The sequence below is a fragment of the Salvelinus fontinalis genome, chromosome 34 (assembly GCF_029448725.1).
Source record: "Salvelinus fontinalis isolate EN_2023a chromosome 34, ASM2944872v1, whole genome shotgun sequence".
Classification (NCBI taxonomy): Eukaryota; Metazoa; Chordata; class Actinopteri; order Salmoniformes; family Salmonidae; genus Salvelinus; species Salvelinus fontinalis.
Window position 1 is genome coordinate 1,790,623 of NC_074698.1, and position 26,838 is coordinate 1,817,460.

The 26,838-nt window shown below is 41.1% G+C and overlaps 1 protein-coding gene across 6 annotated transcripts in view; it reads left to right on the plus strand.

The window, feature by feature from the left end:
• The first annotated feature begins 10,977 nt into the window (after nt 1-10,977).
• LOC129832827 (bromodomain-containing protein 4-like) overlaps nt 10,978-26,838 on the plus strand; it is a 49,905-nt gene continuing 34,044 nt past the window's right edge. For 2 of the 6 annotated variants that reach the window (XM_055896861.1, XM_055896864.1), the window contains exon 1: nt 25,173-25,832. In XM_055896861.1, coding sequence (XP_055752836.1) covers nt 25,729-25,832 — 104 coding nt within the window. In that variant the 5' untranslated portion in view covers nt 25,173-25,728. Of the gene's footprint in view, nt 11,059-11,110; nt 11,869-11,892; nt 12,191-17,230; nt 17,415-25,172; nt 25,833-26,838 lie in introns of those variants that run through there. The other 4 variants (XM_055896865.1, XM_055896867.1, XM_055896866.1 and 1 more) reach the window with 4 other exon arrangements.

Here is a 26,838-nt window from a genome sequence, read left to right on the forward strand (position 1 = left end):
CCTTCCATGGGAGGAGGGAGCTCAAATACTGAGCCCAAGCTCTCCACACAGAGATTTTCAACCACATCCTGGCCATCCAGCCGTGTGTTCCCGACCCGAGTCAACTGACCGGTAACTCTGGCTCTCTCCTTTGCCTTCGGGTTCTGACTGGCATTGCATCCAGCAGCAGCCCCCGCTTCATCGCCAGCTGCCTTCTCAGGGTGTCATCTGATGAATCTGAAATACATTGTGGGGTTCACTTTAAATGCCAAATGATCTTTGGTGGTTGCAGTTTGATGAGGATGGTTAATTGGTGCATCTCTGTGAGTTGGTGTGTTTGCCTGATAAGTATAAGCATATTAAACAGCGGCCGTTAGGTTAACCACACAAGTCTAAGTCTAACTGATAAAATAATTTATATGGTTGAAAGATAATGATTAAATAATTCCACTCTGAAACCTTATAACTGTATGAAATTGATTAGAATCATAAAATTATAATCTGATGATGTGTGTAGTTTTAGTCAGAATTAGGTTAAACACTGTATCTGTATAGTGGAAAAACACAGACTGTCTGTGCAAGGCGTAGCTCAGGATTTGAACTTGTATGGGGGGTGCCGAAGAAAGATACCGAGAACAGTTAGACTGTGTTTGGACCAACCTGGCTAGGCCTCTGCGAGACTTGGGAGAGGACAGGGAGAACTTCTCAAGGTTTCTCTAATCTCGGGGGAAATGGAACTGTCGGCTGGGTAGGGATACACAGTAATGAGAACCATGAAGAAGGATAAAACTCACATACTGTTTGTGTGTATGTATGTGCTTAGGATATCTACTGTTTGTGTGGAAGTATGTGCGCAGCTATAAAATGGATGTCTTTGTATAATGGACTTCAGAACGTTCTCTGAATAAACGGTACTCTCTTTTTGCATAAGCTGAGTCTTTGACTAATTATTATTAAAACCCGTGGTCTTACAGATCTAGGGGATTGGTCAGAGTTATTGATTGATTGTTATTATCATTGGAATTGAAGATTCTCGTGACACTAACCAATAAATCAAACATGTTATACAGGATTGTTTTTTTTACAAGACTGTTTTCACAAAATGTACTTATCAACTGCAAACTTCCATTACTCTAAGAGCACCCACTTTTCATTATTTCACTATGACTTAAGTACTGCTGTCTGAGGACTATCTACTTTTCCTTTTCTCCTTTATAGTGCACTCCTTTTGGTCAGGGCCTAAGGGATCTGGTCAAAAGGAGTGCACTATAAAGGGAGTAGGGTCCCAGTTTGGACCTAAATAATTGTGGCTGATCTTGAGAAGGGAGTTGTCCAGCTTGTTGTCCTTGTTCATATATCCCTCTAGGAGGCAGTATCGGGTCACATACCCAGAGCCTGCATACTCAGACAGGTTGAGGTCGACGTAACCCACCTAATACAAATAACATGGAAATTGGGGAGATATTATTACTGAAGATGTGAGAAAAAGTGATTCCCTACGGAATAAACAACCCTCATGCATCTATATCTTCCATGTCTGCCAATGTCTGCCAAAGCAACAACTACTCTTGCTGGGGTCCAGAAAAATTAAGGCAGTTTATACAATTTTAAAAACATTACAATACATTCACAGATTTCACAACACACTGTGTGCCCTCAGGCCCCTACTCCACCACTACCACATATCTACAGTAATAAATCCATGTGTATGTATAGTGCGTATGTTATCGTGTGTGTATGTGTATGTGCATGTGTCTGTGCCAATGTTTGTAATTGCTTCACAGTTCACGCTGTTCCATAAGGTGTTTTTTTATATGTTTTTTTAAATCTAATTGTACTGCTTGTGTCAGTTACTTGGGGTGTCAGTTACTTAGGGTGGCAGGTAGCCTAGTGGTTGGGCTTGTAACCGAAAGGTTGCAAGATCGAATCCCGAGCTGACAAGGTAGAAATCTGTCGTTCTGCCCCTGAACAAGGCAGTTAACCCACTGTTCCTCGGCTGTTATTGAAAATAAGAATTTGTTCTAAACTGACTTGCCTAGTTAAATAAAAAGTAAATAAAAAATTGATGTGGAATAGAGTTCCATGTAGTCATGGCTCTATGTAGTACTGTGTGCCTCCCATAGTCTGTTCTGGACTTGGGGACTATTAAGAGGCCTCTTGTGGTATGCATGGGTGTCGGAGCTGTGTGCCAGTAGATTAGACAGACAGATCGGTGCATTCAACATGTCAGTACCTCTCATAAATAAAAATAGTGATGAAGTCAATCTCCCCTCCACTTTCAGCCAGGAGAAATTGACATGCATATTACTAATATTAGCTCTCTGTGTACATCCAAGGGTCAGCCGTGCTGCCCTATTTTGACCCAATTGCAATTTCCTAAGTCCTTTTTTATGGCACCTGACGACACGACTGAACAGTAGTCAAGGTGCGACAAAACTAAGGCCTGTCTTGTTGATAGTGTTGTTAAGAAGGCAGAGCATCGCTTTATTATAGACAGACATCTCCCCATCTTAGCTACTACTGCATCAATATGTTTTGACCATGACAGTTTACAATCTAGGGTTACTCCAATCAGTTTAGTCATCTCAACTTGATCAATTTCCACATTATTTATTACAATATTTAGTTGATGTTTTAGGGTTTAGTGAGTGTTTTGTTCCAAATACAATGCTTTTAGTTTTATAAATATTTAGGGCTAACTTATTCCTTGCCACCCACTCTGAAACTAACTGCAACTCTTTGTTGAGTGTTGAAGTCATTTCAGTCGCTGTAGTAGCTGATGTGTATAGTGTTGAGTCATCCGCATACATAGACATTAGCTTAACTCAAAGTCAGTGGCATGTCATTAGTAAAAACTGAAAAAACCAAGGGGCCAAACAGCTGCCCTGGGGAATTCCTGATTCTAACTGGATTATATTTGAGAGGCTTCCATTAAAGAACACCCTCCGTGTTAAGTTAGACAAGTATTATTGCCGGGGGTGTAAAGCCATAACACATACATTTTTCCAGCAGCAGACTATCATCAATAATGTAAAAAGCTGCACTGAAGTCTAACAAGACAGCCCCCACTATCATTTTATCAGCGATTTCTCTCAGCCAATCATCAGTCATTTGTGTAAGTGCTGTGCTCGTTGAGTGTCCTTCCCCATAAGCATGCTGAAATTCTGTTGTCAATTTATTTACCGTGAAATAGCATTGTATCTGGTCAAACACCATTTTTTCCAGAAGTTTACTAAGGTTTGGTAATAGGCTGATTGGTCGGCTATTTGAGCCAGTAAAGGGGCTTTACTATTCTTGGGTAGCAGAATGACTTTAGCTTCCCTCCAGGCCTGAGGGCACACACTCTCTAGTAGGCTTAAATTGAAGATGTGGCAAATAGGAGTGGCAATATTATCTGCTATTATCCTCAGTAATTTTCCATCCAGATTGTCAGACCACGGTGGCTTGTCATTGTTGATAGACAACAATAATTTTTTACCTCTTCCACACTGACTTTAAGGAATTCAAAAGTACAATTCTTGTCTTTCATAATTTGGTCCGATATACTTGGATGTGTAGTGTCAGTTTGTTGCTGGCATGTCATCCCTAAGTTTGCTTATCTTGCCAATGAAAAAGTAATTAAAGTAGTTGGCAATATCATTGGTCTTTGTGATGAATGAGCCATCTGATTCAATGAATGAAGGAGCCATCTGATTCAATGAATGAAGGAGCCAAGTTGGCTTTTTTACCCCAAAATTTCATTTCAGGTGCCCCAAAGCTTTTTACTATCATTCTTTAAATCATTTATCTTTGTTTCATAGTGTAGTTTATTTTTATTTAGTCTAGTCACATTCTTTCTTAATTTGCAGTATGTTTGCCAATCAGTTGGGCTGCCAGACTTAATTGCCATTTTTACAGTAATTTTCTTAATAGGTGCGTGCTTATTAGTAACTGGAATAAGTAGTTTCATAAATGCGTCAAGTGCAGCGTCTGGTTGCTCCTCGTTACACACCACAGACCAGCAAATATTCTTTACATTATCAACATATGAATCACAACCAAACTTCTTGTATGACCTCTTATACACTATATTAGGCCCAGGCTTTGGAACTTTGTTTTTCCTAGATATGGCTATTATATTGTGATCACTACGTCCTATGTATTTGGATACTGCTTTAAAGCAAATATCTGCAGCGTTAGTAAAGATGTGATCAATACATGTTGATGATTTAATTCCTGTGCTGTTTGTAACTACCCTGGTAGGTTGACTGACAACCTGATCCAGGTTGCAGACACTGGTTACAGTTTGAAGTTTTTTCCTGAGTGGGAAGCTTGATGATAGCCAGTCAATATTTAAATCACCCAGAAAATATACTTCTCTGTTGATATCACATACATTATCAAGCATTTCACACATATTATCCAGATACTGACTGTTAGCACTTGGTGGTCTATAGCAGCTTCCAACAATAATGGGCTTGAGGTGAGGCAGATGAACCTGTTAAAAACTGCTGTCAACAGTATTTAACATTATATCGTCTCTAAGCTTTACAGGAATGTTGTTCTGAATATAGACCACAACACCACCTCCGTTGGCATTTCTGTCTTTTCAGTAGATGTTATAACCATGTATTTCTACCACTGTATCATCAAAGGTATTATCTAAGTGAGTTTCAGAGATAGTCGGAATATGAATGTCATCTGTTACAAGCAAGTTATTGACTTCATGGACCTTGTTTCTTCGGCTACATATGTAAATATGGGCTATTTTTAGCACTTTTCTGGGTTGCTTGATTGTTTTTAATGGTTTACTGGGAAGCTTATCAGAGGTAGACTTACTCATGTTACTTACATTGGAGCTGATAGTGCAGGATGAGCTGCATAAAGTGGTCTACCTACTATTGCACACCGCCTCAGTGCTAACAGTGTAACTCTGGTTTATAGGCTCATGATTACTGCTTACAATAGCTGTAGGATAAACATATGTATTCGGTGCAATTAGGGGTACATAAATTAAATGACTTACATTGTGTTTGCCAATGCCCCTAAGATCATGTACATTTGATGCAGCATTATGACGACTCATTGTCACAATGGTAGGGATTAACTGAGCTGGTCTTGGATCATTTATGGGGTGGCAGGTAGTCTAGTGGTTAGAGCGTTGGGCCAAATCCAAATGAAATCAAATTGTATTTGTCACATGCACATTGTTAGCAGATGTTAATGCGAGTGTAGCGAAATGCTTGTGCTTCTAGTTTCGACAATGCAGTAATAACCAGCGAGTAATCTAACCTAACAATTTCACAACAACTACCTCATACACACAGTGTAAAGGAATGAATACGAATATATACATTAAAATATATGAATGAGTGATGGTACAGAACGGCATAGGCAAGATGCAGTAGATGGTATAGAGTACAGTATATACATATGAGATGAGTAATGTAGGGTATGTAAACATAAAGTGGCATAGTTTAAAGTGGCTAGTGATACATGTATTACATAAAGATGGCAAGATGCAGTAGATGATATAGAGTACAGTATATACATATACATATGAGATGAGTAATGTAGGGTATGTAAACATTATATTAAGTGGCATTGTTTAAAGTAGCTAGTGGTACATTTTTACATAATTTCCATCAATTCCCATTATTGAAGTGGCTGGAGTTGAGTCAGTATGTTGGCAGTATGAGGCAGTATGTTGCTAGATCAAATCCCTGAGCTGACAAGGTAAAAATATGTCGTTCTGCCCCTGAACAAGGCAGTTAACCCACTGTTCCTAAGCCATCATTGTAAATAAGAATTTGTTCTTAACTGATTTGCCTAGTTAAATAAAATAAAAATAACATTTGGCAGTAATTGTTTCAACGCAGCCTTGAAATGCGTGGACAGGAGCCAAGATGATTTGGATGGACTCTGTCATTCCTATAGAGTATCTTCTGTTTCCAGAAGGTGTCAAAGTTATCAATAAAAGTGACTCTAGCAAGTCTTTTAGCAAGATGTGTAATGCCAGCAGTCCGCTGAATCTTTCACACCCGCGGCCTAACGATGGTACTGGACCTGAAATGATTGGCCATTTTTTGGAGTCTTTTAATGGTAAAATCAGTTAAAATAAATGTTCATTTGTTCCAAGAAAGCCCTCCTGATGTCGTTTGACATGGACTATGCCAGTGTCAGCTCCCGGCATCTGTGGTAGAACAGTAGGAAGCAGCCTTGTTATGTCCTGTACTCGTGCTCCTGGGTAGCACAGGGTTTTTGCCTTGGGGACCGAGGTGTTTCTCACCATAGAGCTGCCTTTGATGACAGCTGGTGATGTTGAATGGGCCGGTCTTTCAGGCAGCCTCATGGCTGGGATTTCTGAGGATCTGAACACGAGGTAGAGGCCACCGGAGAGAGAGACAGAGCCGAGGACGAAGACGCAGGTACCTCCGGATCCGATCTTGATTGGGAAGCCACAAAGGTTGGGAGCATGGCCATGAACATGTGGAACAGTGGTCACTCTCCTCTCAAACAAACATTTTGGTATGACCTTCCTCCCTTTGTGTCCTGCATGAGGAGAAGAACATGTTGTTTAATCTTTCTCATAATTTCTCTTTCATTTAGCACATTTGAATAAGATTCTGAAATGGAACATAACACGTCTCAATTCATGTATGATGTTTTACCAAAACTCAGCAAAAAAAGAAACGTCCTCTCACTGTCAACTGCGTTAATTTTCAGAAAACTTTAACATGTGTAAATATTTGTATGAACATAAACAAGATTCAACAACTGAGACATAAACTGAACAAGTTCCACAGACATGTGACTAACATAAATTGAATAATGTGTCCCTGAACAAAGGGGGGGTCAAAATCAAAAGTAACAGTCAGTATCTGGTGTGGCCACCACCTGCATTAAGTCCTGCAGTGCATCTCCTCCTCATGGACTGCACCAGATTTGCCAGTTATTGCTGTGAGATGTTACCCCACTCTTCCATCAAGGCACCTGCACGTTCCCAGACATTTCTGGGAGGAATGGCCCTAGCCCTCACCCTCCGATCCAACAGGTCCCAGACGTGCTCCATGGGATTGAGATCCAGGCTCTTCGCTGGCCATGGCAAAACACTGACATTCCTGTTTTGCATGAAATCACGCACAGAACAAGCAGTATGGCGAGTGGCATTGTCATGCTGGAGGGTCATGAGCCTGCAGGAAGGGTACCACATGAGGGAGGAGGATGTCTTCCCTGTAACGCACAGCGTTGAGATTGCCTGCAATGACAACAAGCTCAGTCAGATGATGCTGTGACACACCGCCCCAGACCATGACGGACCCTCCACCTCCAAATCGATCCCGCTCCAGAGTACAGGCCTCTGTGTAATGCTCATTCCGTCGACGATAAATGCGAATCCAACCATCACCCCCGATGAGACAAAACCGCGACTCGTCAGTGAAGAGCACTTTTTGCCAGTCCTGTCTGGTCCAGCGACAGTGGGTTTGTGCCCATAGGCGACGTTGTTGCCGGTGATGTCTGGTGAGGACCTGCCTTACAACAGGCCTACAAGCCCTCAGTCCAGCCTTTCTTAGCCTATTGCGGACAGTCTGAGCACTGATGGAGGGATTGTGCGTTCCTGGTGTAACTCGGGCAGTTGTTGTTGCCATCCTGTACCTGTCCCGCAGGTGTGATGTTCGGATGTACCGATCCTGTGCAGGTGTTGTTACACGTGGTCTGCCACTGCGAGGACGATCAGCTGTCCGTCCTGTCTCCCTGTAGCGCTGTCTTAGGCATCTCACAGGACGGACATTGCAATTTATTGCCCTGGCCACATCTGCGGTCCTCATGCCTCCTTGCAGCATGCCTAAGGCACGTTCACGCAGATGAGCAGGGACCCTGGGCATCTTTCTTTTGGTGTTTTTCAGAGTCAGTAGAAAGGCCTCTTTAGTGTCCTAAGTTTTCATAACTGTGACCTTAATAATTGCCTACCATCTTTAAGCTGTTAGTGTCTTAACGACCATTCCACAGGTGCATGTTCATTAATTGTTTATGGTTCATTGAACAAGCATGGAAAACAGTGTTTAAACCCTTTACAATGAAGATCTGTGAAGTTTTTTGGATTTTTACGAATTATCTTTGAAAGACAGGGTCTTCTTTTTTTTGCTGAGTTTAGATGGGAGATTTTATCTAATTTTACTCCACTTAGCAACAATTTTCTTATCTGTATCCTAAATGGTACCCTATTCCCCATGTAGTGCACTATATAGGGAATAGAGTGCCATTTGGGACAAATATACAGTTTTAAGGCAGAGCCTTTCATTTATGATAAGTTAGCTAACCTTACGAAATGACAGTCTACACATGCAGTCGTCCAGGACTCCAGACAAGCTGTTGACTGTTGTTTGGCACTCAAATTCAAACATCTTTCCCCATTGGACTGAGTGGTGCTGGACTTCTTGGATCAAATCTTGGATGTTCGCCTCTAATGCTGTCTGTTCTTGCTTCCCTCTGATGTTTTCAGGAGGCAAGAGGACAGGAGGAATCGAGGAGACGTTACAGATTCAACTACAAGCTCCCTTGCACTCTAGAGTTGGTGACAACACCATATTTCTGCTGTACCACTCTCCATGCTCAGCTTGGAGATTCCTCAGTAAAGGAGCCATCAAGCAAGCACACTTTTCAGAAAAATCAACCCTGTGACTCGTGCCACATTTCCCAGCTCATCCAAGAGTAGGGAGACAGAGAAGTTGTGCATCCAGAAGTGTTTCCTGAGCACTGTGCGGGTATGCAAGCTGCCAACCGCCTACTATCCTCCATGGTCCCGTTTCCAGAGGCCCCTATACAACTTGACTTACTAGAGGGCAGATACAGTAGATGACTATATGCAGGGTTGTGTTCATTAGAGCACACCGTAGCAAAACGTTTTACAACGGAAAATATAAATCTGTGTTCTCATTGGATGATTTCAGCTAGTAGCTGCCTGATTCTAAATGTTTTCTCCCAACTGAACACGACTCAGAAATAAAATGACATGTCACAGCATGGTCCAAATCACAACACAGGGGCTTTGTGACATCATACTGTTTCTAGACCAGAATGGTCATCTTCCAAACTAAGTAAGTCATCACAAAACAAACTGAAGAGGTTCAACAAAGAGACATTTAAACTTTAATTAAGGACAGAGTTGAAACATACATTTACAAAAGACATGTATTCTAAATCATAAAAAATAAATAACATTCCAAGCCATATGATTCTGTTCTCATATTTCATTCACACATCTTTTGAGACAATCACACACACAAGGTTTACATCAACACCATCACAGAGCAGATCATCAACAGTCAAGTCGTGGTTTGACTGCAGTGAAATAAAGCATTTCATAAAAATCTTTTCAGTGAGACTTTTCAGTTCAAAGGGGAAACTTTAAGGTCCCCCTCCAGCACACCCTCCCAAAGGGTGTATAGTATAGCCTACATGCTCCACGACATCCAAAATTCTCCAACCCCAAATGGCAACCCTTTTCCTATAAAGTGCACTACGTTTTACCATAGCCATATGGGCAATGGTCAAAGTAGTATACTAAATAGGTAATAGGGTGCAAAGAGGAGGAAGGGAAGCGCTACTAAGGTACACTATAGTATATTTTGGTAGATAGAAAGTGCTCTTTGGTAAAAGGTGTAAATTGGTCATCAAAAAGAAAGGAGGACCAAGGCACTCTTAATATAATTAATTAAAATGCCTTTATTAGTATGGCATGTTCAATTGAAACAAAGTTGTTTAAAAACCGACGAGTTTCGGCTGCATGGTCTTCGTCAGGGAGTACAGAAAAGGAGAATACAATGTCCTCTTTTGAAAGGCTTTTCCAATTAGCCCTAATTAGAAGAGGGAGTGGTTACCAAATTGGACACACCTAGTAAGCAATAATATAAATTTTTAAATTGTATTGGGAGTGGGATATTCCTTTAATCTCAAATATTTTCCCTCCAAAAGTATCACTATTAGTAGGCATTGATATTTGTCATACTTCATTGTTCCTAAATCAAGAGAAAATGTGTTACTTTTATTTCTTATTCTTGGGGGGTATTTTTTTAACTACATTGTTGCTTAAGGGCTTGTAAAGTAAGCATTTCACTGTTGTATTTGGCACATGTAACAAATAAAATGTGATTTGACATGTTGGCATAATAACATGACCTTATTCACACACTCACATGCATCTTCTCATCAGTTGGGAAAATCTCCCTCTGAAGGTTGTAGAAGAAATCACCATGCAAGAGGAAAGGAAAGTTTAACATTAATGAACATCAGATAAAAAACTACTTATGACATGGTCATACACAAAATGTCAGAATTTGCTTTAGTTTGTCAGACAGTACTGTCAACATTTTCAGACTGTCTACACAATCTAATAATGTGTAGCCTAAACAAAGTTTAAAGCACTGAAAGAATGAACCAGAGCCTAATAACCCATTGGGCTTTATTGTGTATTAGCCTCAACAATTGTTATGCATGTAGCAATAAGAACTCTTTACAATGGAAGTAATAGCTCTCTAAAACCACACCACCTACATTTGAAGTTAACAGAGGAATGAGGCAAGGTTGCACAATTAGTGCATTCCTCTACCTCTTGACAACTCAGGTTTTACATCTACTAGTATCCCAGAATTCCTTTACGGGTATTAATATAGATTAAATAATTAACACCTCTGCATAATCAAAACAGCTTATGTTAAAGTTCACAGTTAGCTAGTGTTATGTAAACGCAAGCTCAAAAGAAGCAGTGGCCTGGCTTTGGCCCCAGGTGAGAGCAGGTGCCCATGTAAATGGAAAGTTTGAGCCTTTTGGGTAAACACTTGTGTGTTGCTTTGCCATGTGGTATAACGAACTGAAGTAGATAAACCAATAAAGAAGCTGATAATGTGTAGCGTGATTATTTTTGTTGTGATGCAGCGCATGAGATTGTGAAGACTAAAATGTACTAATGCAACCTGTGCGTGTACGCGGCGTTACGTACTTCACGTTCTGTCTGCGCATGACGTCACCGACGACGAGAGGTGTTTGTTCTGGATCCTGGGAAAGAAAGATCCCGCGCACCTTGACAACCGAATAAAAGAGGTAAAACGTATTCGTTTTTTTTTTTTTTTTTTCACACCGTGTGAATGCAGCCTTTATAAAGTAATGTATTTCACACGAAGCTCCTGTTGACCACAAATCTAAGGACTCCGTCGTTTTTGAGGTCGTCGTAGCGTGCGCCTACAGGGAGCGAGCGGTCTGTAGGCCTGCTACTGAGACACGGGAATTGAACAAGCTAACTAAGATATCCCTTTCTAATATCTCTGACTAAGCTAACAAAAAACGAACCCTTCAGTGTTAACGTTATGGCCTAGTATTGTCCTGATTACATCACAACCTACTTAATTTGGATTTCCACGGGCCTCTCTTAACAAGATTACAGTTAGCTAAGCTAACTGTATCAACTAGCTACCTATCATCACTAGTATTAGTTAGCTAGATAGCTACCTTGCTATCACTTGCCACAGGTCGTTGACTTGGCTAGTTGTTAGCCAGCTAACAACATCAACAGTATTGACAACTAGTTGATTAACTAGTAAGTAAGCCAACTAAAGCTGCTTTCGTATGAGATCAGCTTGCTGTGTTGGATGGTATGCGCGAGACTACCGAACCTTTTGGGAATACTGGTACAAAAATTGTTACGTAGTTAGCTTACATTCTAGAAGAGAAGATACGCAAGAAACACATTTTCAGTTCAGTAGGTCGCTAACTAGCTGGATTTTTAACAAGTGGTCACTTTCCAAATTTAACGAGGATGAACGTGTTTACTTCTCACATATCTGGGCAGACAATTTGACAATGACAAGTGACTGTTCATACAACGCCATTTTCGTTCCCCCAACTGGATTTGAAGTAGGTAATATTTCGTAACTACGCCAAGGATCCACCACTGTAATGTTACGTTAGCTTGCTAGCTAACGTTAGCTGCTTCCGACTGGACTCTTTGTATACCTAACGAGACTTCGTTTTAAGCGTGTTCTCTTGCTCGATTTGGCGAAACCGTGACATCTGCACTTATACAGTTGCCACTAAAGTAATATAGTAACAAAACATTTGAAAAGGCGTTTGGGATTTTGAATAGGGACTTGAAGCTGCTTGCTTGCAGTCGCCATTTTGTGTTGTCCCGGGAGGTCTGAAGAGAAGTGGAAAAACGTTGGCGGTTTATAGAACAAATGTAAGGCAACAAGCTGAATTGTCATATTTTGTTTGTCTGAAATCTCATCCATAGAGTGAACATTGTTGGTGTATTTCAAGTACAGTATCGTAGCCTTGTTTTCCGTGACAATTTCGCTGCTACTGTCGACGCTGTACTTTCGTTTTGACTGATTACTCTCGACTTTGGCATACCGTTAGGATCCTCTGATTAGGGTCAGAACAAGCATTTCACCTATTGATGTTGCCCAGGCCTTGTATTTGTATCCTTAAGTACACACACTTCACTTAATGGTATTTTGCCTACTCTATGTACCAGGACCCCTCGGAGTTGTTCTGTTGCATTGCTTTTCTGAAAGTCAATTGCATTTATGAAGTTTTTAGGTTAGTGTGTTTATATGTCCATCCGCATCTATCTACACTGGTACCACAAGCATCTGGATTTGTGTCAAAAGGTAGTGGAAATAGTTAGGGAGCATCCAATAAAATGTGCTGTAAACACAAGGGGGTTTGAAAGACAGGAGGGGTGTTGAGGTAAGAGGAAGAACAGGAGAATTTGGCTAAACCCTTTGATCAAGTCAAATGTGTGACGACTCCACCGTCCAGCCTAGCAACGAAAGCAGGATGTAACAAAAGATTTCCAGAAAAATGCATGTTAAATATTCACAATATTAGTAGAGCGAGAAAGTTAGGCCTATATTAATTTGGGATGTGACAAATGGAAGATTCTTTTCTTTTTTTTTTACTGCTATTTTTTTTAACAGGTTAGCACTAAAACGATAAAATGCATAAAGTTCCACGTGAATTCACAATGCAGCTTTGCTGCTGCTGGCAACGGTTTGGGTCCCACGGTGCTTCCCTTTCAAATAATTAAGCATTGCACCTGTACTGCCATTACTGTATTTCTTTCTCGTTTAACTTCTTGCCATACAGGACTTTGCTGCTGTCGCTTGCCTTTCGCTGCCATTTTCCAACTGTTAAAACTTCTTATGGCTGCGGTCCCGTTAACGGGACCGATATGACAACAGCCAGTCGAAGTGCAGGGCGCCAAATTCAAAAAACAGAAATCTCATAATTAAAATTCCTCAAGACATTCATGTATCATTTTAAAGGTAATCTTGCTGTTAATCCCACCAAAGTGTCCGATTTCAAATAGGCTTTTTAGCGAAAGCACTACAAACGATTGTTAGGTCACCACAAAACCACAATAATCACAGCCATTTTTCCCAGCTAAAGATAGCTTCACAAAAACCAGAATAGAGATAAAATTAATCACTAACCTTCGATTATTTTCAACAGATGACACTCATAGGACTTCATGTTACACAATACATGCATGTTTTGTTTGTTTTATATAAATTTGAATTTAATCAATCTGAGTTTACTTTGAGGCGACTAGATTCACTAGTGGCAAAAACATCAAGTGACTTTGCATAGCCACATTGTTTCAACAGAAATACTCATAAATATAGATGATAATACAAGTTATACACATGGAATTATAGATATACCTCTCCTTAATGCAACCGCTGTGTCAGATTACAAAAAAACTTTACGGAAAAAGAAACCCACGCTATAATCTGAGACGGCGCTCAAAAGTAAAACACCACAGCCGCAAAGATGGCGTCAACATAAACAAGAAAATATATGATAAATATTCCCTTACCTTTGATGATCTACATCAGAAAGCACACCAGGAATCCCAGGTCCACAATAAATGTTTGTTTTGTTTGAAAAAATCTGTTATTTATGTCCAAATACCTTCTTTTGTTAGCGCGTCTGGTTTACATATCCAAACACTAATTCTGGTCAGCGTTATATCGGACAAAAAGTGATATTACCGGTCGAAGAAACATTTCAAACTAAGTACAGAATCAATCATTAGGATGTTTTTAACATATAGCTTCAATAAAGTTCCAACCGGAGTATTCTTTCTTGTCTTCGTGAGCAATGGAACATAAGTGACTACCATGAGGAAAAAGCATGATCAGAAAATGGCTGCTTGATGGACACCTGACTGATTCTGCTATCATTCTCTCCCACAACATCATAGAAGTCTCATTATAATTTCTATTGATGGTTGACATCTAGTGGAACCCATAGGCAGTGCACAATCATTCATATCTCAAGGGGATTTCATTAGGGACTCTGGTGAATACATACAAGCTCAGATTTCTGACTTCCTGTTTTGATTTCAACTCAGAATTTTGCCTGCCAATATGAGTTCTGTTAATCTCACAGACATAATTCAAACAGTTTTAGAAACTTTAGAGTGTTTTCTATCCAATACTAATAATAATATGCAAATATTAGCAACTATGACTGAGGAGCAGGCCATTTGATATGGGCACCTTTCATCCAAGCTACTCAATACTGCCCCTTCAGCCATAAGAAGTTTTTAACAATGATAACTTAATGGTGGATAGTTGACTCCAAAATAATTGGTGAATCGACTCCTACGATTTAGTATTTTTGGACCGGAGGAGTGATTAGTTGCCCTACTTCCGAGAACACAAACACTCGCATCTTTCATAGCTAGCTAGAGAGGGACCGGGAGAGGGGCACAGTATAAGCAGGTTGACCACCAGGTAGACAGTCAGAACCATGCACTAGGCCTGTCTATTGGCAATCAAAAACTGTATCTCGCAATGGAATCCTGTGTATCATAATTTATTGGCTTGCAATGTCTCGAACCTTCAATAAAGCAGGGCCTAGCATCAATGAATTGGCTAGGTTATTGAGATGCAACACTTCGCTCAAACACAGTATATGCACAGGTTTGGTAGCCAGGGCAACCAAAGAGCGGGGAAGTTGAACCTCGCGCTTCAACACTCTTAGTTGTTGTGGAAATTTAAACACGAGGCTGTTTACTTTCTGCATCAACGTTTTCACTTAGGGATTTTTCTTACTGTTAAGGATCCCAATTTAGTTTTAAAAGTTTTAACATTTAAACGTTCACACCATTTAATGGTAATCGAATACAACTCTTGAATTGAATTGCGTCCATCCCTAGTGAGGATATTGATTTTGAGGCTTAAGGTGGGGCATGGATCATTTCTTGGCTACATCTGTCTATATGCTGTTCAGATTGTCATTGAGGCCATGTAGCTATAGGGCAATTCCACAGTGACAAAATGATGCTGAGACTCAGGTTTGTCTCTTAAAATGCATGCCAATTAAAAAAGCAATGATTGCAAAGTTCAACAAACCATACAACTCTATGCACAAGAAACACAACAATTTCCACAGAAAATTTAACAACATGTTTACTTGAACAGTACAGATGCAAATTTTGGTCACAGAATGCCAGCACAAATAGCAAAAAACATAATTCTGTTACCAAACATTGCATCTGCACTGTTCAAGTAAATTAGTTTTAGTAAAATGTTCTGTGAACATATTAAAAATAGTCCAGTATCATTATGTTACTGTGGAATTGCCCTCTCTTACTTTCTTTCCCTCCTTGAGAAAATCTGCGGGTACTCTCTGTGGTTGAGTAACCATGGTAACTCCATCCTTGGCCTAGTTGTGGGTATAACCTCTGAATGGAGGGGAGCGAACAATAAAATCCATAGATTTTATTGGATAAACAAAAGCACTTAATTTCAACCTCTTCCCGTTTAATCATGATTCATTAATCAATAATGATTTACAGTCTTGATTATTACCATCATGTTTATGGTAAAACTATACTAGTCGTCTAATATTAAACAGCTCGTATGGATTTTCTATCCGTCTCCCTGATGAAGTTGTCTGAAAGCAGCTCCTGGAACATTGACTGCATCTAGACTGTTGACTCATCATGCCTCCCTTGTATGCCATTCCATAAAAGCCTTTCAGTAGAGCTGTGTCCGGCATACTTTTGGTCATGTAGTGTATGTGGACACCTGCTTGTCGAACATCTCATTCCAAAATCATGCGCATTTATATGGAGTTAGTCCACCCCTTTGCTGCTATAACAGCTTCCACTCTTCCGGGAAGGCTTTCCTCTAGATATTGCTGTGGGGACTTGCTTCCATTCAGCCACAAGCATTAGTGAGGTTGGGCGATTAGGTCTGGCTCGCAGTTGGTGTTCCAATTCATCTCAAAGGTCTTCGATGGGGTTGAGGTCAGGGCTATGTGGATGCCAGTCAAGTTCTTCCACACCTATCTCGACAAACTATTTCTGTATGGACTTCGCTTTGTGCTTGGGGGCATTGTCATGCTGAAACAGGAAAGAGCCTTCCACAAAGTTGGAAGCAAAGAATCGTCTAGAATGTCATTGTATTCTGTAGCGTTAAGATTTCCCTTCACTGGAACTAAAGGGCCTAGCCCGAAACATGAAAAACAGCTCCAGACATTAATCCTCCTCTGCCAAATTTTACATTTGGCACTATGCATTTGGACAGGTAGCGTTCTCACTCCAGAGAACGCATTTCCACTGCTCCAGAGTCTGATGATGGCGAGCATGAAGCTCCCGATGAACAGTTTTTGTGCTGACGTTGTTTTTTAGCACTCGGCAGTACTGTTCTGTGAGCTTGTGTGGTCTACCATTTTGTGGCTGAGCTGTTGTTACTCCTAGACGTTTCCACTTCACAATAACAGCACTTACAGCAGCTCTAGCAGGGCAGAAATTTGATGAACTGACTTGTGCCACGTTGAAAGTTACTGAGCTCTTCAGTAAGGCCATTTTGCTGCCAATGTTTGTCTATGGAGATTGCATGACTCCCCCTTGCACACCTTTCCTAAAAACAGCAGTCTGATTGCATCATGTGTGCCAAGCCAGGACCAGAGAATGTAGCACTGGGCTGTGTTCAGCATGAAACAACGTTTAGGGTCGTTGAGAATCAGATGTAGGCATAAATATTATTTAGTGAGTAACACACATGCCTCTTACCTGTAGTGTGTGAATCATGTCAGCTCTACAGGTGACATTTCTATCTGCCATGTACGTTGCACCTTCCTGAATGCGACCCAGATTTGTCTAGACCCTAGGGTGTTTGTGTGTGCGTCATGTTTGAGAGTTTGCTTCCCTCTCTCTCGCTGGTGTTCTCATGGACTGTCTTCTCTGTCCTCTTCCCAGGTGTGCTCCCCTTTTCCTCATCAGCAGTGTGCTCTGTGATCTATTAGCTGGGCTTGGGCCAGCGTCTCTAAGGGGACTCTTCTCTGGATCAGGTGACGGGCTGGGCCACGCGGCACCTCTTTGCTGATTGAGGCCGGAGAGGAAATGCACTCTCGAATAAGGACCTCCACGCAGAGATACACATGTAAGTTTATCATCTAGCGTACTAGTATATTTTCCTCTGGAACCCTGACTGAGGGAAGAGTATAGCTTCCCTGGCCAAGTGTGTAATGTGTACCTGATCGTGTTCAGCCGGGAGAAAGCGTTTCGAATTGAAGTGAAACAGGGAGGCACTAGGCTAATACCTGCATTTGTCCAATAAAACCACTGATTGTAGTTAGTGACCCACTGAACAAGACCTAGCTCTGCAGTGGGGAGTTTCAGTGACATATAACCATCTAATAACATGGCAGCCTGTGTATGTCTGCTAATGTGACCCTGAGACAGGTGTGTGTGCGTTCCAGTGTTTTGTTTTGTTCTGTTTTGAGTTTCAAAATGTTCTTGTGTTATGAGATGAGTGCCTGGCACAAGGATTTGAAAGGGCTTTGTTTTCCTGGTTTTGTCCCACAGTGTACTATTCTATTTCTGCATCCCCTATCCATCACCTGCCTTATACCCCTCGCCCATGCCCTTACACATGACCAAAAGAGGTGCCCTTACACCTCGCCCATGCCCTTAATTGCATGTAAAAACACACACACCCAGAGCCAGCAGCTTGGCTGGCTGTCCCTTCTCTCTCCTCGACCGGGGTCCCTGTTGGTTTTGGCTGCTCTGTTGCCCACATGATTAATGGCCTCTGAAGTCTGAAGGCACTTCCTCCTGGCCCACTCATCTCGTGTGTGTGTGTGTGTGTGTGTGTGTGTGTGTGTGTGCGAGAGACAGTGTTTAATTCTTCTTGCGTGACTTTAAAAAAAAAAATTTTTTCTCTGCGTTGTTGGTAAGTGCTCGTAGCAAGCATTTCACTATAAAGTCTACCGTTGTATTCGACACATCTGACAAATAACATTTGAATTGTGTGTGACCAAGTGTGTGTGCCTCTCCTGCCTTCTGACCCAACCCCCCATCCCATCCTCCCTAGTAATGCAGGAAGCCAGACCCATACAGCCCCCTTCTCCCCTCTCCCATCCATGACTGAATGTTGCAGTAAGTGCTCAGTAAGGTAGGGCGATGTCAACATTAGTCCTGTGTGTCTGTTTGTGTGGCGTGTACATGATTGAGCAGTGACCGTCTGAGCAATAGGCCGACATCATGGGTTGAATAGAAGCGGCCTACCGTCTGCAGAACTGGATAATAATTGCTTTATTTGCCACATAAAACAGTCAAAAGGTATATTGGCTGGTCTGTCTCATAAAGCTGTGATTGAAAGTAAGTAGCCTATGCTTAGGCTATGGAATTTAATTATTGTTATTTTTGAAAGCCGCAGGGACTTTAACACCGTAGGTTCGAATACTTTGGAAATAAGCTACTGTTCATAACTTTAACTTGTCTTAAAGCTTTTATGATGGGCCTAGTGGGAGGATAGGTTGTTGGCCATTTTGGTTTTCAACTCCTCCTGCAAGGTTTTTCCCGGCTCGCATTTAATCATTTCTTAACCCCTAGAGTCAATGTCTAATTAGTGTAAAAAAAAAAAACTTCAAAATCAGTCTGTTTTAAGCAAGAGAGATCCGTTTCTTTTGTCTCATTCCGTCGACATTCTGCGGCTGCGGTGGAAGGTAGCAGAGCTACAGCAGTGTTTGTCAGACTAGGAGACATCCCGAAAATCGGTCTTCTCCCAAAAAATGTCTGTGGTGTCTGAACGGTTTGGCCTAAAAATATGTCCCCTTTATGGAAAGATGACTCATGAACACGATTGTGGTCTGTTTTGCTCTACGACCCCCACAAGCGCCACTCGACTTGTCTGAAGTCGGTACCACCGATCTGCCAACTTCTGTCTGTCGCGACCAAATATTTTTGGCTACACACTATTGTGACCCCTCTATGGAAAGGGGAGACTCCCACAAACATGTACATGCTCTAGGATGTCCACAAGACTCGTCTGAAGGTAGCACAGTTCCATTTGAAAAAAATAAGTAGTTGAATACAGGGATTAAATATGGGTAATGATAAATTATTTTTGATCTTCTCACTCAGATATAGGACAGACACTTAAAACCAAACTTCCCTTTTTATTTTATTTTTTCACTGTCTGTTTTTCCATGTATGAATCGGGTATTCAATGCGTTTCTATGGGCAAATAGCAGTACGGCCAAATTCAAGTCTTAGACTCTAGGGGGTTAATAAGCTTAAACTTGTAAAAAATAAAAAATCTATATTAGGTGTGCTCCCCTTATATTTTTGCAAAAAATTCTTGCCCTGTTTTTGCTTTGTCAATATGGGGTATTGTTTGTAGATTGCTGAGTATTTTTTATTTATAACATTTTTTTTTTTGAATAAGGCTGTAACTTAACAAAATATGGGAAAAGTCAAGGAGTCTGAATACTTTCCGAAGGCACTACTTTTGCCCAGGTCCGAAAGCAATATTGTGCCGTTCGGGACGTAGACCCAGCCTCTATGAATCGGTGAAGTTGGCGCTTTGTCACTCTGGCAGCTGCTGTATTGTCCCTGTGTAGGGGTGCTTATGGCACGTGGACAGTCTGGGAGGAGGGGGTGAGGGCGTGCTGCTAGGAAGACAGTGTCTGTAATACAGAAGGGGTCCTAGAAATTGCACAATCTTATAACAATCTTTGGCAATTTAATGGATTTTCTAATCAATTCAATACATTTAGTTGATTTTCCCACTAAGTTCATACAATATTGCTGAGCACTGATTTCTATACTGTTGTCTAGCCTTGACCAGTGACAGATATGTCAGATCTGATTTCACACATACAGCCAGTGTATGTATGGGTGTTTGAAATGGCACCCTAATCTCTAAAGTGCGTTACTTTGGACCAGTGTATACTTTTGTTCAGAGCCCTATGTTACCATAATCCCTGTGTAGTGCACTACTTTTGACCAGAACTCTATGGGTCCTGGTCAATGTAGTACACTATATAGGAAATATAGGGTGCCATTTGAGACACCCATACATACACTGGCTGTATGTGTGGAATCAGATCTGACATATCTGTCACTGGTCAAGGCTAGACAACAGTATAGAATTCAGTGCTCAGCAATATTGTATGAACTTAGTGGGAAAATCAACTAAATGTATTGAATTGATTAGAAAATCCATTAATTTGCCAAAGATTGTTATAAGACATGAACAAAATGCGTAAGTGATACATATTTTCCTTCAACTTGCTGAAGTGGCAAAAGCACAGGAATGCCCCTGTCTGTGTGTGCGCGTGTTTGTCTACCACTTTGTGCAGCCTAGGCTAAATCTAAGCCATCCGCAACCACATAAAAAGTTTAACCTGCTTTTTTTTGTTGCAATAATCACTGATCTGGCTTTCAAGTCTGTTAATGAAAATGCCCTTTTTGTTATAAAGTTAAGCAGAACCATGCATAATGCACATTCACTAATAATGGCTAACTTGTTGTAGCACAGGCATTATAGAACATTAACACAGGTCTCATAATCAATCTCTCAAGCACAAGCCAGCTAATCTTTTTATTTCAAGTTTAGCCAACTTGGATCTATTTGCTAACTGACAAGGTAGAACAGTTGAATTGTTATGAACACACCATTCTGTCCGTCCTCAACTGTTTGAACAGCATACTAGCCCGTCCACTTTGTTCAGATGTTGAAATCAAGTGGCCTACCTTATTTCTCAGATTGAGAACCAGTTGCCAATTCCTTATATAATTGTGCTTTATGCTTATTGCAGATTTTGTGTGTTTGTGTGTATAAATGGGATGGAGCACATGGCACAGGTGGAGATGTGACCAAAAAGACATCCCTAGCTTGATTCTTGCGATACAGGCATTTGGAATATCACGCTAAACATATATTTGAATTAATCTAATTAATTTGATGTATCGCCCAGCGCTTCCCGATTTTCCTTTGACCCTTGAAATCCGCAGTCTAATTGTGTAGGTGTCAGAAACAAATATGAAGATATTTATATACACAGCCCTGATTGGCTGATAGGATGGTCTAGAGCCCATCCCCTTACTCAGATGAACAGTCATTGGTCTATTATAATCAGATCACATTGTGATGTAATGATGTGGAACAAAAGTTCCATCCCACACGAGCAGGCTGAAATTCCAGGCTTTTTTTTCTCCAAACATCTTACACAAAAAGGGCATATCATAATTTTCACAATTTCAGACTGTTATTTCAACCTCGGTGTAGAAATATAAATAAAAAAACAAGAAACAACCATTTTTTTTAAACTGCACTGCCCCTTTTGAAGTGTGTGTTTTTAGTGCGGTGGGTGTGATTGATCTGCGCATGTGCCATCACCAGTAGCGAAAGCTTTATATGTCCAAACTCAGAATCAAATAGTATTTGCAAAAATAACATGGTCACTAACTGTGGTAAAACAACAATTGGGTTGCCGATTTTCTGCATTGATCACAAGTCCCATCAGGTAGCCTGATTTCAGATGTAATATATACAGGATTATTAGAGAGATTGTTCTTCTTGCAAAGTATGTACATGTTTTAATTGAACTAATATATGAATTTGATTCTCCACAATCGTATTATTGTGTGCATGTAACCGTGCTCTCTTTCTCTCCCTTCCTCTCTATCTCGCTTTCCATCTCTTTCTTTGCCTCTCGCTCTCTTTCCCTCTCTCGCTCTCTTTCTCTCTGTCTCGCTTGCTCTTGCATAACACACATTAATCACGTGACTTAGGTCAATTGAACAATGAACAAATGGTCTGACAGACAACGATATCTGTTCCACACAATACATTTCTACCTAAACATTTGTTCTGTGATGTTGCACCCCCTGAACAGAGCCTTGATCTGTGCCTCAGAGCCATGAGGTAAATGTGACCCAGGGGTGTCGTTCAGTTGGTTGAGCTCAGTCTACTACTCAGGGTTTTCGTTAGCTGTTAATAGTCGGCTTTTGTCCATTTAAAAATAATGGATAAGACGATAAATAAAATTGGCACAGGCCACTTGTCAGGGAGAAGAAGAAAAAAATATGAATTGCTTTTTAATTTTTATGAAGCTTAGACCTACTGATTGTATGAATTTGGGATCTATCGTACCAGAGTCTGTTTAGGCTATTTCTTTCTCGACAAGCTGACCGATAGAATGTCAACTTTTCTACTATGGTGAATAGTAGGTTGACATAGGCTCATAGGCGGCGCATCCATAAGGCTAGGGGAAGCTAAGCTTTCCCTAAGTAAATTGAATTAAATTGCCTAAATTATATTGCCTTATTAGCCTACTCTTGTCTATACCAAAATAAATACAATTATTCAAAATAGGCTAATAAAACATGATTTGGCCACAGAGGATCATTAGCTTCCCCTAGCCTTCAAAATAAATAAATGTTTTGCCTACAGTCACATTGCTTACAATCGGAAGGAAAGGCAGCGCACGCAATTGGTGCAGCACATGCTGCAATAGCAAGTATATTATTGAGTTGCGCCTGTCAGTGAAAAGTATAGGCCCAGCCAGGCATATCGCAATATTTCCAAATTAAATTGCGGGATAACATAGTTTGGAATACATTCTATCTAACATAAAGAGAAGACAAAGAAAATACACGAAACAAAACAATCGACATATCAAATAACTTAATTGAGCGAACAACACTAGGCCAGCGGAGTGCATCGGCCATGCGCACAGCGCATCTTCACTCTCATTGTTGGGCCAGTGCCACTGTTTGTTTTTGGACAATAATTTCCTCTAGTTTAGATGGATGTCATTCTATTTGTCTCCCTTTCTCGTAGGCCTATTGTATGGACAACGTCGTTTTTACTGATCTGTTGGTCAGTGTCAGCACCGTAGGCTACCCTGTAATTTGTCATATTCTAAAAGATTCTGCTAGTGTTTCCAGTCACAAGTTTAGTAGAATTGCATGAAATGTGTTTTTTTTCGGTGCAAAGAAAGATGAGACGTTTCTGATATAGCCCAGGCCTCTACGCTATCCTCGCTCAGCCATGCATTGAACAGTCTTTTTTGCGAACAGTGATTGTGTTATATTAGCCTAAATTATGACTATCTAATCTACTCATCACATTACGACTAGTAGGCTATATTACATCAGTCTGCAAATGCGATGATTCGTGGAATGCTTTATTATAAAGGTGCATTTTTATGGGGAACATTTGCTTCACCAAACAACTCAGGCTTTGCCTATGCATAGGCTAGTGATTTTTCTGTTCCTTTCAAGTCTTGTTGGCTGAGGAAAAGTAAATGTGGTCAGTTATTCTAACATCTTCAAGGTGAAAGGAAAGGACACGCATCCAAATGCATATGGGTCCGGTAAATTTCTCAAATGTCCTGTAAATTAAAATCCTGCTGTCAAGTGTCTGGTGCCCCATTTTCATAACTGAAACCCAGGTACTATTGTACCCTCAGACACCCCGGTCTTAATTACAGCACAGCAGGCTTCATTCTCTCTCTCTCCTGCAATCTATCTCTCTGGACATGGGTGATCTCTCCCTTCTGCTCTGTCACTCTTTCTGTCATGCCCTCAATTTTCTCTCTTGCTCTCTCTCTCCAGTTGTATGTGAAGTGGTCTCTTGTCATCATCATGTTATTTGGTAGACAGTAGGTACGAGGTACGCTCCACACACTTGATTGGTGTCATTTTAATGGGTCATGATGAGGTGAATCACTGTTTCTGGAGACAGATGGCTGGCTGATTTACGGGGGGGATTAACTGTCTTCTGGGGAACGCTGTAGCTGTGTGTGTCACACTCTCTCCCTCAAACACACACAGCCTTGAATGAAATGACTACTTGCTTACAAGTGTTTTATTACGCTCGTAAAGCAAGGGATGCCTTTCTGTTAACTTGTGTGGGAATTCCATTATTCCCCAGTATATTGTTGGGCTGTATGTTTGAACAGCCTGTCTCGTGCCAAATGTCTCCCCCGTGTCTGTGTTGATATTAGTTTGTGGGAGATGAATATCCACTGTTTCAAGCGGGATTTATTTCAGCCAACGGTGCCGTCTCTGACCAATGTTTTTATAGGCCTTCCTATTGGCCGCGGAGACAAAATGTTGGTTGTTTTAAAGTTAATTTGATGCAATTCTACACATTTTGCCGTGGTTTACACTGTGTTCTTATGCTATCCGGATGACTCAAACATAACAAATTCAAAGGAGGCCCCATGTCGTTTTGAGAGTTTTAGATTCTCCCTCACTGTCTAGTTTTTATTTTGGTGATTGTTAGTTTTCGAAGGTTACCTTATTGAAATAATGTATAGCTCCATTATTTTCTACATACTTTATCTCGCTTAAGTTTACTCTGAAAATGTTACCATCCCAAATGTGTTATTTACAATTTAGCAGCGGCGGCCCACTGGCCTTGTGAAGGAGGAATGGATAGCTCGTTCCTTCCCCTCTTATAGCAGTCTTACATATCTCTCTCTCGTATTTTCTCTTCTTTCTCTCTCTGCATTGACAAAAGCCTGGCCGGCGTGGATGCTTTTGTTTTGGCCTAGTCTAGACGTGCTGCGTGAGTGTGTACGCGTGCAGCAGCAGTGTGGCGGTGAGGGAGGGATGTAGGGAGAAGTAGCGAGAGCACTAGATAAGGTAGCCCTTGGTTTGGTGGGTGTAAGCAGGCTTTGATTCACAAGATCAGCCCGAAAGGAGAACAGCAAGTGGGGGAGGGGCAGGGTGTTATGGAAGGAGGGAGGGAGGGAAGAAGGGTGGTGTGCCAAAGGTGTGGAGGGAGGGAGAGAGAGGGGGAGGGACCTCAAGCTATTGATGGGGGGGGGGGGTGGAGGGAGAGGGAGGGGTAACAAGCTGTGGGCTGAGACTAGCGCTCAATGAGGAAGCGAAACAGTCGAGCCATTTTCAGCGTTGAATAACCACCGCACGCCGCTTGCTGTGTGTGTGTTTGAGAGAGAGAAGAGCTACGAGAGAAAGGAAAGAAGCAAACTCTCCTCCTGGAAAATTTTTTTTACCGGAGCTCTCTCCTTCCTTTCTCACTCTTACTGCTTGTGAGGGGGGAGGCCCGGGGTGGACACACAATGGGGCGAGGAGCCTGTGGCTACTGGGCCGTTGTATTGCTGCTGAGAGGGGGAGGGGGTCGAGCGAAGGAGACCGGCACACACAGCTAACTCAGCCAGCCGGCTCCAGCCAGGCCTCAACAGGCTCAATCTTACCCCGCTCCCTGGCCCTTTTCTGTTTTGTTTTGTTTTTTTGTTTTTTTCAAGGAATACCCCTCACTTAAACCTGGATCTTTGGATTATTCGTGTGTGGATTATTGTTAATGGATTTTGTGAAACGGATTTATATTGGAACCTTGAAAAGAACCGATTTCTCTCTTCCTGTATTTGTGAGAAAGGGAGCCAAACTTCTCCTGTTTTCTTTTTTTGCTTTGTGTTGAGGGAAGCTTCTAGATGGATTACAAGATGCATGCTAAATCTAACGATCTGCTGGATTTTCAGACTCTGGATGCCCTCTTGGAAAAAATTTCACATTATTCTTCTGTCTCTGTGAAAAGGTAACGTTTGGCCGATAGAGATTTAAAAAATAATATTCCTTCATGTTTCCCATTCAAGATTTTACTGAGTTACAGTTGATAGGAGGAAATCAGTCAATTTAAATAAATTCATTAGGCCCTAAACTTATGGATTTCACGTAACTGGGAACACACATGCATCTGCTGGTCATAGATACCTTTAAAAAAAATGGGTCTCATGATCTCATTCACGGTATTTCTGTCCATTAAAATTGCCATCGACAACATGCAATTGTGTTTTTTGTACTTAGCTTATACCTGCTTATAACCCCACTGCTACCATGGGGCACTCTGTTCACAACGTTGACATCAGCAAACCGGTTGCCAACCCGACGCCATACAAGTGGTCTGCGGTTGTGAGGCCGGTTGGACGTGCTAACAAATTCTCTACCATAAGAGAAATGAACATAAATTTATCTGGCAACAGCTCTGGTGGACATTCCTGCAGTCAGCATGCCAATTCCACGCTCACAAATGTCAACATTTGACATTTGTGGCATTGTGTTGTGACCTTTTAGTTGCCTTTTATTGTCCCCACCACAAGGTGCACCTGTGTAATGATCATGCTGTTTAATCAGCTTCTTGATATGCCACCCCTGTCAGGTGGATAGATTATCGTATCTTGACAAAGTAAAAAATGCTAACAGGGATGTAAGCAAATTTGTGCACAAAATTTGAGAGAAATACGCTTTTTGTGCATATGCAACATTTCTAGGATCTTTAATTTCAGCTCATGAAACATGGGACCAACACTTCACATATTGCGTTTTTTTATTTTATTCAGTGTACATAAACTAAGCCTACAGCTTACATTTGTACTGTATTAAGGCCACCTAATCTAAAACGTGGAACTGAAATGGAAAGCTCCAGTTTATAGAGAGAGGTCTTTGTTTGTGGACATCAAATATGACCTATTAATGTGTCATTTTCTCTGAAGTAGCCTATTAGTTGAAAGACAGTGGAAATCATTGGTTCAGAGGATTGCATT